General features: G+C 43.1%; 1 protein-coding gene across 6 annotated transcripts in view; it reads left to right on the plus strand.

Annotated features, from left to right (window-relative positions):
* Positions 1-1,043: 1,043 nt before the first annotated feature.
* Positions 1,044-14,414, plus strand: part of LOC111261187 (uncharacterized) — a 39,273-nt gene continuing 25,902 nt past the window's right edge. For 5 of the 6 annotated variants that reach the window (XR_015311386.1, XR_015311388.1, XR_015311387.1 and 2 more), the window contains exons 1-3: positions 1,045-2,856; positions 11,379-11,662; positions 14,099-14,193. Coding sequence is in view for 3 of the 6 variants with exons in the window: in XM_022834489.2 (XP_022690224.1) it covers positions 11,388-11,662; positions 14,099-14,193 (370 nt within the window). In the remaining 3 variants the exon portion in view is untranslated. Of the gene's footprint in view, positions 2,857-11,378; positions 11,663-14,098; positions 14,194-14,414 lie in introns of all 6 variants that reach the window. The other variant, XM_086968599.1, reaches the window with a different exon arrangement.

The raw sequence follows: 14,414 nt of genomic DNA on the forward strand, positions 1-14,414 counted from the left end.
TGCTATAGCGGTAGCGCATATTGTTTTCGTTGGCGCGGGTCGCCGAGCCTCTGCCCCCTCTGGTTAATTAATTGCCCACTACCATTGTCGTTCAGTCCTATTCAGCAGCGTACCATACTACCGAGGCTTTTTACGAAACAACGCTGAGGGTGGGCAATCATAGCCGCAACAGTTGTCTTCTATCCCCAGACATAACAGTAAACGCAAAGCGTAGTCGGGATTCAAGTCAGCAGTAATCAGTCGATGGGGCAGTGCTAACAGCGCCTCTGCCAAAACCCCACAAAACCAACGACATCAGTGGAACAGCAACAGGTTTTGTACGTTTTACCAAAATCTGTGCTGTTGTGATAGGCTCCAAGGGCGCCCGGCAGCGGCAGCAGTAACAGCAGCACCCGAACTTTGGGTGAACGGCAACGAAAGAATCGTTCGGCAACAACGTGGAGAATAACTATGGGTCGGTTGCTGCTCAATGTCGCTACCGCAACTGCATGCGCTGCTCGATCAATTTTTAGGGTACAAATAGACAAAACAGCCGAAGCAGCAGCTTTGGCGGGTCGCGCTGCGGCGGCGATAGAGGAGAGAACATACGACAGCAAACAAGTAGCGTTGAGCGCACTCTGCTCTACACACACTTGTAATCACAGAATGGAGTACGAGTAGCAGCCAGTCGACGTGCAGAAACAACAAAGAAGGCAAAAACTGCTGATCCGCCGTTCTTCTGGTCACCTAGAAAGAGAAAACGATGTTGCCAGGGCATCGGCTCTTCGCAACCGTCGCTGACGTACTGTTGCCGCTATCAGTCGTTAACCGCTGGCACTTCTGCTTTGCAGAATGCGCGCCGCCAGTTCAGAATCGGCCCCCAGGCGGCCGCTCCAGCGCTGGCAGCAGCAGCAGACCAGAACGGGAAAGAGTGACCTGCTGTTCTTCTAGCGCGCTAGAGCAGCAGCGCTAGAGCAGCAGCGCCAGCTACGACGATGCTGACCCCTTGCGGCAAGCAACAGGCGGCCGGCGGCGGCCTGGCGATGGTCGCTGATCAGCAGGACACAGGCAGAGTCGGGCAGAGCGCCGGCAGCGCTAGCGAGCGACAGAGCCAAACTGCTGGAGCCGTCTGCGTTTTATCTGTGCTGTTGGCAACCGCCGTTCCGGCGTTCGTTGTCGTTTTCTCGCCGCATCGGCGTTGCCTGACGTCGCCGTCGCTGCCACGAAAAGTGTCTTCTGCTAGCTTTGCCGTGTAGATCATACCCGTCGCAGTGGTGGTGGCTGGCTGGCTGGCGTTACTGCTATTGGGACTGACTGACTGACGACCAGAGAGAGGATCTGCGGCCGCACTTTTGTTGTTTTTGCGATATCAACGGTCGGCGGAAGAAACGGGGGCTGCGGCTGCACGAATAACAGCAGCAGTAGTTCCAATCGGTAGCACAGTTCGTCGCAGGCAGGTCTGCTTCGGCAGGCGTCACACGGTGCCGGCCAGACCCAGCAGCGGCTGTTCGGCCCGCCATCCGTAGGTTTCGGCCAGTCGTCCGCCTCTTCGCCTGCTCGGACTGTTGTTTTCTGTGCTGCAGACGTATAGAGCATTGTCGTCAGAGAGCGCTTGGACGCTCGTTTGTATGAATCGTAGTAGTTATAGTGCCAGTAGTAGTGGTATGATGTGGTGCTTTTCTTGAGGAGTGCGTTATCTTGGCCGTCGCAATTTGTACGCTGCGATGCGCCAGTGACGAGGCTGAACGAGACAGGTTGGAATTGGAGGCCGACGATGAACATTCGGGGAACTTCTTTGGTAAAAAAAAGCGCTCAACTGTTCGGCTACTGCGGGGCTAGAAGTAGGCTGCCTCTGGAAGGGCTGTGAAAGAGATAAAAAATAGTGGAGCTCATGGATCAGACTGTGTTAGGACGGGCCACTCACCGTTTGTACGGGTGCGTGTGTCTGTGAGCCTTCATAGGGAAAACCTTCGATCATATAAGTGTTGCGTTACTGTTCGATTGATAGCGTTTACATAGGCTTGTACCGAAGAAAGGAACTGACGTGGGAGCCAGTAGTTCAAAGCGGCGGTGTCGATCGAATGTGTCGTGTAATCAATAGTATTCGATATTAACGTGCTTTCTGAAAGCTCTATGTGCAAAAAAGGGAAAGTCTGGATTAGTTTGATGAACTTTTGAGTTCTACTTGATGTGTCGGCTTCCATGGCCATTTGTCCAGCGGACGAACTTCAATCAAGATGCACAGTGCTGATCCTCTCTCAACAACGGAAAACGTCATTGTGTACGAAATTATGTTGTAGCCAGAACGCTCAAACTGGCTCTCAAATGACGGGCGAAACATTGAGTAGTATCTAGCAGTACGAGATTCCCCGACAACTTCCAACACAGAAGTACGAACGCAAGTTTCAGCAGACATCGACGAAGTTGCAGTACATTAACGATAAGAAATATTCGCGATTTTAGCTTCGAGGAAGCGTTCCGAAGTAGAAGAACAAATAAAAGCCAACCAACCATAACGAATGCTACGTAGCCAATTTGTCCGCCAGATTCGCACAATATCGTTAAAAGTGCTCCGTTTAATGTTTCGGGTAGTGTCACCCTTTACTGGTGTTCACTTGAGCCTCACCAGCAAACGGATATTGAACGCGGCCAACCCACCAACGGATCTACAAAACCTGAGACCCAGCTTCCACGATCAAAATCCCGACTAGAGATAACACTTAAAAACAGTTATAGCCGATTAGCTATCCAAACAAACAGCCTCCGCATAGTATTTTGTAAATTCAGTGAAAAAAGTGACTGTGTGCGTTTCAATTAAGCGGAATCAATGGTTCCCTATGGTGATTCCCTACTGCAAATGTAACCACGATTAGTAAGGTAGGTTTCATAGATGCTATTAACAACGATCCCGCAGTTCATAATTGTAGTCTGTGGCTAAATGACCACGGATATGACTATGCCAATTTCGCTATGACGATTCCGAACGGTCGGTTGTTATCGTTGTCGCAGTCTAGGCTCGCCGACAACGGGAGATTCAAATAACTCTATATATGGGAATAATCAGAAGGCAGTAAGCGGAGACGTACACAAACAAACCCAACAAAGGCTGGCGACAGTATCAATAAAACCCTGTCAAGATTTTGGCGAGGCCGCTAAGCCAACGAGGCGTGCATGGTGACAAAAGGGTCCATATGTAACGAGGTGGCAACAACCATCAAAGGCCAGTAGTGGGGCCAAGCCAACCGACCGCCGTTTGACAAATAAGCCTGATCTGGATGGTATTTATTGATAGCTGACGGCCTCGCAACGGATTCCTGGAGCACCGTGTGGAACGGTACCGTTCCAGTTGTCGCGGACGTCGCCGACATTGGCCTACCTGCTGCTGCCGTGGTCGCGAAAGGAAGCATTAATACCTAACGATATAGTCATGGAGACGAACAAACACAACAAGACTCGTTTGTGTGTACGGGACACATTTCTCTTGTGCGTTATCTTTTGTGGTAACAACATTGGATAATGCCAAATGTTGCTTTCACTTGTAGAGCGACATTCATACACCGATCATACACGGAGGTAGAGTGAGGTACTACACGGAAACGGCAGGTAGAAACATGTACTAAGTATTGGTCATAGTTCATTAGTCATGGTTTTATGGCCTTAGAATAATGGGCAAAGTGTCAGAAGTGGCAATTGATGTACTGTGGCAGCGTTCATTGGTAATGGTTATTGGCAACTGGAAATTTTGTGGAGTTGATTTTACCAATAATAACAATAATAGTAATGTCCACTCCTGATACATTACAGATAGTGTGATTGCAGGTAAGACAGTAACTTGGATTTGAACTGGTGAGGGATTCAAGGCTTCGATCATTTGGATGACCTGGCAGAAGTACCAAAACCTGTGCCACAAGTGAAGACACGTAGTCGAATTTACCGTTTTCGAAGTTATTGTCCTGGTTGCATTCAACAGGTGGATTATGTCTAGGAATGGATGCCCAATGTTTGGTTTATTCCGGAGTCGTAGCAGTATACGTGTGAATTTTCGCGGAGAGGGAATAAGTTGCCTGAGGTCTATTTTGAATATTCTGCAAGCACATCAGAAAAATTCTGTGTTTGTATGTAATTGGCATAATGTGTTTCGATTCATTTTAAATGTTGAAATGGCTGCAGTTATCAGTACCGCCGAATCTGCTGTATTTTCCGTAGCGGTGGGAACCCTGATGGGCTTTTCCCAGGCGTCGTCTACGTTTTCTGGACTGTGTCGCTACCCAATGGACACTTACAGTGTGCGCTGCCCAAGCGATCTCTGCAGAGTGTGTCGTCGTTAGAATGCGCACTAAATGTGCCGCCGCCGATTGCAAAAGTAGTATCGCGCCTCGAAGTTGCAGAGCTTAATGATTTGTCGATCCATGTGCATCTGTAGCGACCAGGCACGCAGGACAGCATCTGGCCACTAACCACAAGTGGGCTGAGGGTTCGTTAGAACCTAATCTGTAATAGGCCTGTCGGACCTGACTTGGACGGCATTTATAGCTCGTCAGTGGGCAGTTGATCCCTTTTGATCACAATGTTTGTTGCGTGCCGTATCGATTATTAGCCTGGCTCGCGGTTAAACCTCGGAAGTCGGGGTCAAAAGAAAAAGGGCGGAATAACTTAAGAAATCGATTTTTTCCAACAAACGACATAGAATATTCGTGATGTTTGCTATTGGTTCAGCTATCATCGCACGTCATATCCCGTACGCAGCCCCATTACGATGCACAAGAAAACAAAAAAATATATTTCAAAGAAGGTAATAACTCAAAACAGTTTAATTATAGCCTATCGAGTACTTTTTTTATTTTTTTTCGATCTTTCGACCATTCGTAGCGCAACAATGGCTATTTCTGTTCAATTTGCCAACGGAACGGCTGTCACTTTGACAATAGCTTATAAATGCTGTCTAGATGATTATACAAGAATATGTGACGCCTGTAAGGTCTTCTATAGATTGTACAGGTTAAATTATAATCCGTCTTGAACGACAGGCGTGAGCTGCCCGTATACGCAACAACTGTATAGTGTTTCTGGTTGTTTCAATTTTCTGAAAATAGATAAATCGCTATGATTTCGGCACCAGATATTGGAAATTAGATATGCATTGCTACGATAGTAAGAATCGCAAACGAGGGAAAAGACTAAGAAGACTATACTGTACCTTCAGTTTCGTAGATGGTGGTGCCGTCGTCGCCGGCAGCTACCGGATACGATGCTCGCTTGTTCAGTTTCCTCTATAAAACTACTGCCGATTTGTTGAGGAGCCATTACGCTAGTGCTACATAGTTCTTCGTTAGCACACTTAAAGGTTGTACATACCCATGATTGTTCTCAAGTGTCTTCATGAAGAAATGCGGTTTTTCAACATTAATTACAAAAAAGTGTGCAAGAAACGGAAAAATATATGAATCTACTTCTTGCTAATATTCTCACCGATAATTGCAATTTGCCAACGGATTTCATTTCATCGGACGCTTAAATATAATAAGACACAGATTCGATATAGCACAATAGCATTACTGAAGATGCCTGCTTACACTGCTATGCAAAATTGTGATTATACTGCTTTTTACTATTTTTATTATCATTGCCATTGTGAAAAGACAGTTACACGATGCGCCGAGGTCCAAGTTCAATATTGCTTATCTTCATTTGAAAATATCACTGCGTCGAGGACCGACGCCCATCGGAAACTCTAGCCGGGGTGAGTCATACTTGATCCATGTGGGGGTCCCTCCAACAAACCTATGAAACACCACGATAACCATATATTATAGTAACTAACGCAAAAATAGAATATGACTACTATCATTTCCTGAAGGCAGTGGATAGTGACACCGTATGATAAACTTCGTGTTACATGTCACGGGCCCATTACTAGAGTACTGAACTTCAATAAATCGTTTAGTATTATGTAACTACTGGGTGCAATGGCTTTAATTTATTACATCGTTCGTATTGAATTGCATGGGACCCGTATGGATGGCAAGACGTTATTTCCAAGAACACCTCGTTTTGCAAACATTTTGTGTATGTATCTCCCACTAAGATCCTGACGTCGGGATGTCCTTTTTGAACGGATGTCTGTATCCACAAAATTACTTGCACACTATTTAAATCGAGTTCCGTGTAATTTCATGATTTCTAAATCTTGACGCGGATTCGACTAGCCAGAACGAAGAAGTGACTCGATCACAAGATGTCCGTGATCTACATTGTTAATCCCCTATTATTCGGATATCACTTGTTACACTGTGAAAATATGTCTTCAACCTCGGCATTGATTCACGTGTACCAGTGGGTCATACAGTAGAATTTATGTTAGCGATAGTAGCGGTAAACAGCGCTTGATTTTGCAAGACTGATTTGTCACATCATTTGGCCGATTTGTATTGCTAAGATAATTAGTTTCATCATTCAAGTGTGTGATTTTTCTACGTTTGTTAATAGCTCAATCTCTGCCGGAAGGCTAGCAAATGAACGCGTTGTTCTGGATTTTGTCCGCACGTCACCCTGACACCTCCGTGTTCCGTTTGGTAGTAATGCTACGTCCAATATGATTAGCAGCTATGTATATCGCAAACCGGCGGCGCTCGGCCTAGCAGAGCTATTCAAAATAAGGTTGTAATTACTCAGTAATAAGTCGACAATTGATGCTTGTCGGGCTGGCTTACTATACCAGCTTAAGTAAGCATGACAAACATGAGGAATATTTGATAGATGAAAGATCTTTGGGAACAGTTCCAGTATCAGTATTCTAATATCAGTAGGATCCAATGTCGCGGCAACCTAGGCTACTCTGGTCGAAACCGATATTGCGGTTCTTCATATCAAATGAGTCAGTGAGAGCTGCACAGAAGAACTCTCTCAGTGAGAAATATCTGGTTCACCTCTAGATGGGTTCAGTTGACTCGGGCAGCTTCAAGAACGTAGCACAGCTCGCAATCTTGTATTGGACTTACGGACCCCCGTGACTGTTAGTACGACTGAGGTGGCATTTGACTATTACTTACGTATGCCTATATGACTGTTTATGCGAGATACGTGACTTCTGATCTGTTCGCTTGAAAGGGTCACACGACCCTAGACGACTAGTCGTGTTGCACTTTGTAACCCCGACACGGCAACGCCTCTCCAGTTTTGTACTCAGGTTATGATCTGCAAACTTCCTACGTCCTAGGCCCGAAAATCTAGCAAGATATGCAGAAAAGCTAAAACAAATAGATCTAATGACAAAATACACATTGTTTATTAGAATGTACTCAAACCAAAATGTCAGACGATCACTAATAAGAGAATTTTCTTGAAAAGCCGAAGTAAACCTACACGAATAGGGTTACAAAGAGGTATGCGCATGTCAAGTCTATGGACGTTTGAATCGGTACCTTCCAGACTCATGTGGCTATAATTACTCGAAAACGACAATACTCGCTAATTGTGTTGGCTGTCCGTTATGAAGTGGGGATTTCGTGTGGCACAAGTTGTTTTAACACTCATTCCCTTGAAGCAAGCGTTAAAAGAAGTCTTGTAGTCAGTATTTTAACCGCGAATTTCCATAACAGCCGTATGGTGAACATTTCTCTAATCGGTATAGTAGGGTTAGCTATTCGAGGTATTAGACGACCGTGGACTATACAGTTTTGTTTTTCCTAAGTTTGTAAGCTATCGCCAAGTTCCATGCTTGATGCATTGTTTATGCAGAATATTACGCATGTACTTTGTTCAGTATTAATCCATATCGGCTCACGACTCTAAAGCAGTGTTTTTTCGTGCATAGGGAGTGACAATATCCTCACAGTATTTAGCGACAGCAGTAACGCCCCTCTGTCGCGATTCAGTCTCAGATAGTGAGGCCAAATATCGCACTTTTTCGACAGAATGAACACCAACAAAGCCTGAATGTTGCGTTTTTTTTCCTCTAGAATTACTTAAGCATTACTTTTATCTCCATTGTAGCGAAGCATTACAGCCTTTGCGGAGGTTAACCTATTTGTAATGGTGTAGGTGTGTTGGACGATCAGATGTCAGAAGATACTACCTTAGCTGTCTACAGATGGCTTACATTGCCGATCTGATTCGAGCTGATCAACCGCTGTTCCGGCCGCTGTTATGACTCGCTCTTTGTCTTCCGGTGCGCTTACCCGTCGAACGAAATATTATTCGTCTCGGTTTGCGCGGACTATAGACTGCTGCTAATGCTTGTGGCTTCGACGACCGCGACGGTATAGGTTTCAAAGTGGTGACAGATGAATCGTATTATCACCACTTTGAAGAATGCATTCGAAACTATTTAGACATGGGCAAACCTCTGCACAGGTGTCGAAGTTGAGGTGAGGCGGCCGTATGGTAATTTTTTGTATTTACTAAGATAGATCATTACCATTTAGATATGATTGTTTCAATTGATTGTTTGGAGAACACCATGTGTTTTTCCTCAATATTCCTCCTTTTGCGCTAATGGACGACACTTTATTGCCTCGATTTGATGGCTCAGTGAAGATGAAGAATGAGGAAATCAAACTCAACCGATCATTTAAGTTTGAAATAAATAAGGAAAGATTTTAAATTAATGGCAACCCTAGAGCTGTACTATTGGGATACGTGCACGTGATACTGTCAGAAGTTCGAGCAAAGTGGCTGGGTGTTAAAAGCAGTGAATCCAGCCGAGTTTCTCTCAGATACAGTGGAAGCTGTCAGCTTTTCTAAAACAGGAATAATAGCGTGAAGGTACAGCACTTCTGCTACGACAAACTTAAGTGATGTTTTTCTTTCTAGCGTGAAACGTAACCAGCCAAATGAAATGTCTGGGACGAATAAAATGGGCAAGGGTATAGTACGATAGACTAAATACAGGATTATAGTTTCCCGAGCCGTTACCGAAACCATTAACACTATGAATAATCGAAAGAAAAAATAAACAGTAAGTCTGGCAAACCAAATCTGGAAGAAAACACAGGGTCTTAACACGATCGTCCGTTGCGATATCGAAAATGAAAGGCTGTTGATAGGAAAAGTACTGAGAGCTTCCTACTGTGCATCTTTGCTGAACCTGAAGGGTTACATAAACTAGACTTTACGAACGATAGTTACTAACAAATTTGTTACTGCTGAGCTATTGAGCTAATATTGAGGCTCAAACTGAAGCAGACATGCAATTTAACTTGGTATGACGATTAGCAAGCTACAATTTCGGTGCATATATTTGGCCACTTGTGGTTTGATCTCACTGGGGACTCATTATTTGTAAGTACTCCAAATATTATTTTTTAACTTCATCAGTATCTTGAAAACCGTTATAATCCTCCGTCGTCAAAATTGATTACAAAGTTTGCTCGAAAAATAAACATCTTTACCTAGTAGCTAATGCCAAACCCAAACATTCTCGAACGATACCTGGACAAATGACAGTTCTCGATCTATTTTGAGGCCGCTAGATACGAACTAAACGGAGCTGCGCATTAGGGCGTTCGTGATGGCTCGTGCGTACGTTCAATGTCACACGTTCGTTTGGTTATTGTTACGTTAGTAAGCGGCTACCGAGTGCTGCTGTTCATATACTCTGCTTTGATAGTCTCCACGCTCACCGTCTTTCTATATATCGTTCGTCGTTTTAACTAAATAAGGGCTACTTCAGCCGAGACCATGATGACCGTGATCATGGAGGTGTGACAGTGCTGATAATAATGTGGCATGATTAGCTCGTTTCGCCTTTTCCTTTGCTCGTGAAGAGTTTAGGGTGTTCTGGCCGACAATCGCTATCCGCTTGCCGTCGCGCGTATGCCCATTTTGTTGGTATGGTCTCTTTGCTATGTAATTATACGGATATGGCGTTTTGTACTCTTTGTCTATCGCGATCTCGACGTGTTATTCAGCCATTCACAAAATTAACTATCTATAAGAGTCAAATACGGCAGTCAGAGTGACACCGTTTGGAATGAATTAAGTAGCAAAATGCTCGTATTTGATGCAATGCCAGCCAGCCAGCCAGCTAGCCTTGTAGGCATTGTTCAAGAGTCTCGTAAAAGTGTCGAAACAGTCGGAGAGAAATCAATCTAATTAATATGTAGATCATTTGGATGAACTGCTATACAGCGCCTATAGCATATGGCTGGTACCGTCGTCTGCTTTTAGTCGTAACGGGCAATTGGCACGCTGGCGATTTTTATACGAAGATACGAGACGGTGAGGGGTTTAGAAAGAAATTTTCGGTGTAAGGGGATGATAGATTGACTTCGCAGCGGGGATCGGTGCGCAAGCCTGTTAGTCATTAATTGTACGGTTCGATATCTAGGCTCTGCTAGCGTCGTAAATGATTAAGTGTTTGGCACAGATTTTCAGTGAGCTTCACGATTGACCAGATCATTGGCGATTAGATGTGATACTCGTCAGGAATCATGACCTCTAGACATAACACACTGGCAGTTTCAACCCCAATGAAATGCTGGTTTGCAATTAGCACCACAACTATGATTTTTATTGCGAACTCAACATGGCCTAGTGCGATCACTATTCTTTAATAGACTATGGAAGTGTTTACATGTTATAACGCATTCATATGGATAACTATGGACTCGAGATATGAATTGGTCCATTTCATTGCGGGCTAGATGCATAGTAATCTAAAAAGGCGTTTTCGGAAAGTACGCCTATCCACTTTCCGCGTTGATTGGTAGCTGTGGCACAACGTGGGTGATACAGTCCAGCGTAATTGCGTAGCGATGTTCTTGAAAGAAGAGGAGAGACCGGGAAACTGGTTTCTCACACCGACCCAACGCGGCTGTACCTGGGTTATCGTTTGGCCGACGTGTGTGACTAGAACTCATATCACTGTATAGATAGATAGATAGATAGATACCCTATATATAAACTAAATATTTAATTTTATTCAATATTAACAGAATGAGTAATTTAATTTGAATGTAAAAACATGCTATATATTTTGTGCATTGAATTTGTTGCCATTGATATTGAAAGATGTGGCTCCTTGCAGAGAAAACATATGGCTTATCTAAACAGGAAAACAAAACGTGCCCGCTTCACTATAGCAGAAGGAATCGAAAATACATTTTAATCGACTCTTAGATTGTACAATAACAATTTCTGAAAACAACGGACTAGGCTTGCGGGTTTCGACCCACGCCTCATGAGGTCGTATGACCACTTCGCCTGAACGATATGTAACACTCAGTTTACTTAGACCTTCTTTGGGGTAAATACAACCTAAGAGACCGTTAGGCATATGCCTTTCGTATGTGAGTAGATTAGTGGAATTGCTTATAGGTCACAGCTGCCTCAATACCCTCCCAGAGGATTCAACCTTATCCCGATTTTATTCTATTAGCATATACTGTACTTTTTTTCAGATTTCAGAGATGGCGAGTGAAGCAATGCACAGTGGAGGACCCTCTGACCCAGGCCCTGGAGGGAGCGCTGGGTCTGCTGGCACACCCCATAGCCCTCCAGCGATCAGCTACTCTCCTAGCAAACGGGAGCCGATTGCCGTGCGCTCCGCCAGAATCAATCACTGTGTACTCGGCGTGAACAGCTCGTTACGGAGTCAACAGTCTTTGATGCCGACCAATACACCATCCTCAGTGACACCTGAGGGACCCGATAACGCTACACAGGCCAAAAATCTTATTAATCGGTAAAAAGATTGCGACTGAGCAAGTGTTATAATTTTCTGATGTTTGTGGAACGGTGTTTTTAGCACAGCAACAAAAAATTATTTGAAATTTCTAGATTTTGTCACAGTCTCTTGAAAAGCATTGTTCTCAAAACAGATAAAGCGATTCTGGACAAGAAGCGAATTTTTTTTCCAGAAATTTCAGAGTTTTCTGACAGAGCTAGGACGAGAGCCTCTGCTAACTTTTTGTAATTGAAGATTATGTTAAATACAGCAGACGTTTTTCGTTCCACTGAATGAAAAATACCTTTGCTTTAAGAAAATTGCACTATATAGTCGTACTCACCCCCCCCCCCCCCATTATGAGTAGGAGGTTCGCGACTTATTGAAGAAGAATGAAGCAGAAATGAGATGTTAGTAATATGACCTTCAACGGCGTATTGACACCATTTTAACATAAGGTGCACAGTAATGTATGACTGGATGTACCGCCAAAAAAAATGCTATTTTCAACACATTCAAATTGCTTTTTGTCCGTATACCTGACCAATTTTCCTTAATCTTTTTAAAAAAATCGCTCCTGTTTGATTAAAGAAAGCATTCCCGCGTCATTTCTATGTACTTTAGATCGATTTCAAAAAGGTTATGCCCATTACCATGTTAGAAAAAGTTCGTTTTTGCTATAAGGCTAAATTTTATCTCGAGCGTACCGTTTATCTCTCTGAAAAGTATCCCAAACGTGAAAAAGATGCGGAAAAGTCTAGTGCAGTGTGTCTCTATGACTAATTAATGAGAATATGAGCAATGTAGGCTAAATGCAGCCAACGGAATACCGATAATGGAAAACAAGGGATCTCGAATCAACGATATAGAACAGTTAATCCAACCTTTGTACACTACGAGAATACTTTTCTACGCCTTTCGCATGCGAATAGTTGACGAAGTAAGTTTTGTTTTTCTTGCGCCTAAAGGATATATATAATATAGTTTTTTATGAGGCTGACATGGTCTTCGTCATTAAAATTGACAAGGTGTTTACCATCTAAACTTAAGGACACGTGGTGGCCTGGGTTCGCATCTGAACATAGGCATACTTCGTCTCGCGCTGGAAGTAGGTCGTATGCAGCAATGCCTAACCCCATAAATACTGGACATAAAACTCATTTAGGTGATATACTTTCCCTATGTTGAGATCTTCACAACGTGAAGAACCGCACACTAATTTTCGTTGGCGTTGAAAGCGTACTGGCGGCTGGATTTTTTATCGTATCGTCGTTGACTGATTATAACGAGGCATTATTTATAATTAGTACCTAGCCAGTCGAGGCATCCAGTCTAGAGCTTTACCTGAACGTATGGAAAGAACTTTTTTTTTGATACTTTTGGATCGTTAAAAGAGCGTCCTTCTGTACTATCGAGATGTGAATGTTTGTCAAGATTTTCTTAAATAGTTTTTATCCCTGTATATCCCTAGATTGGTATCCATCAAATGCTGGATTCCTTAACATGGTAATTTTTGACCGCATCACCTATTTGTACTTTTCAGACCGACCCAATAACATTTTTCCGCTGTTTCTCTAAGTTCGTTTTTTCGAAGCAATTTGTCGTGACGTTTTTTACGTCGTAAAGAAAATCAGCGTAGCGTACAGAAGACAGTTGTCGATGCTCCATGGGATACGCATGCCAAATACTGTATATTTCTCAGTGAAAGCTAAAGGAACATGTTTTGTTTCTACGGGTTGGAGATGATCCGACGTAGAATTCGTTCTGTTGTGCACTACTTACTAATAGCTCGTGAAGACACTTCGATGAGTTGGCTTAAACTAACTGAATGATTCATTAAAGCTAAACATAAGTAGGTTCTTCTAATGTCATGTTATTGTAGCGTAATTTTCTTTAGGTTTGAGTGACTTGTTTTCCATTTGGCGATATCTTGTTTGCACTAGAGCTAATAAACATAGTGTTTTGTTTTGGTTATCTATCTGTCATGTTGCACTGAACTGGAAACCACTGGGCCGCTTAAGAGTTGCCCTTTCGCAGGAGATTCTCGTACGCTACTTATTTATTTGAAAGGATCTTGTATATAGAATTATATTTTTATTATATATATATATTTAATTATATATTCGTTTGTCAAATAATAAGACCTTCTGCGTTGTTGTAGAGTGTAGCTTTCCCATTCTTTGGAAAGATAGGCAATCATTTCATTTTCGCTATAATTTTGTTATTCTACATTAATGGTTCTATGCTGTGATAAAAGTCGTTAACCTATCTCGTTTCAGCACTCTCATAAACTATGCCTGTCGCGTTTTAGAAATCGGCTATTTTTATCTCCGATACATACTTCATGCTTTAGAGGAGATCTGTTCTAGCGACACGAGCCGAGACAGAAAACAGCTGATGGTGCTATTTCCGTTAACAGTAGGATGATTATTTATGTCGTTTTAATTCTTTCAGAGATTCGTTGCTGGATGCCCTTTTTGTTCTCTATGAGGAACTGAATAATGACTCCATGAGGAAAGATCGAAACGTGTTACAGTTCCTTGAAAAATGTAAGGTTATGTCACAAAACAACCATTATCGCCATTATTATTAGAAGTTTTGCGACAGAGCTCGATATCTCATTGTTTCAACCGGGCATTTTTAGTTATAATTCATGCTGACCGTACGCTGGAGTTCTTTGAAAAACCGAACAGAAAGACCGACTCTTAGCCAAATAGGTTTTGAGAGACAGCATGTAATCATGTTATGGTAATGGAGTTCCAAAGGCTTA

Source organism: Varroa jacobsoni, unplaced genomic scaffold (assembly GCF_002532875.2).
Source record: "Varroa jacobsoni isolate VJ856 unplaced genomic scaffold, vjacob_1.0 scaffold_530, whole genome shotgun sequence".
Classification (NCBI taxonomy): Eukaryota; Metazoa; Arthropoda; class Arachnida; order Mesostigmata; family Varroidae; genus Varroa; species Varroa jacobsoni.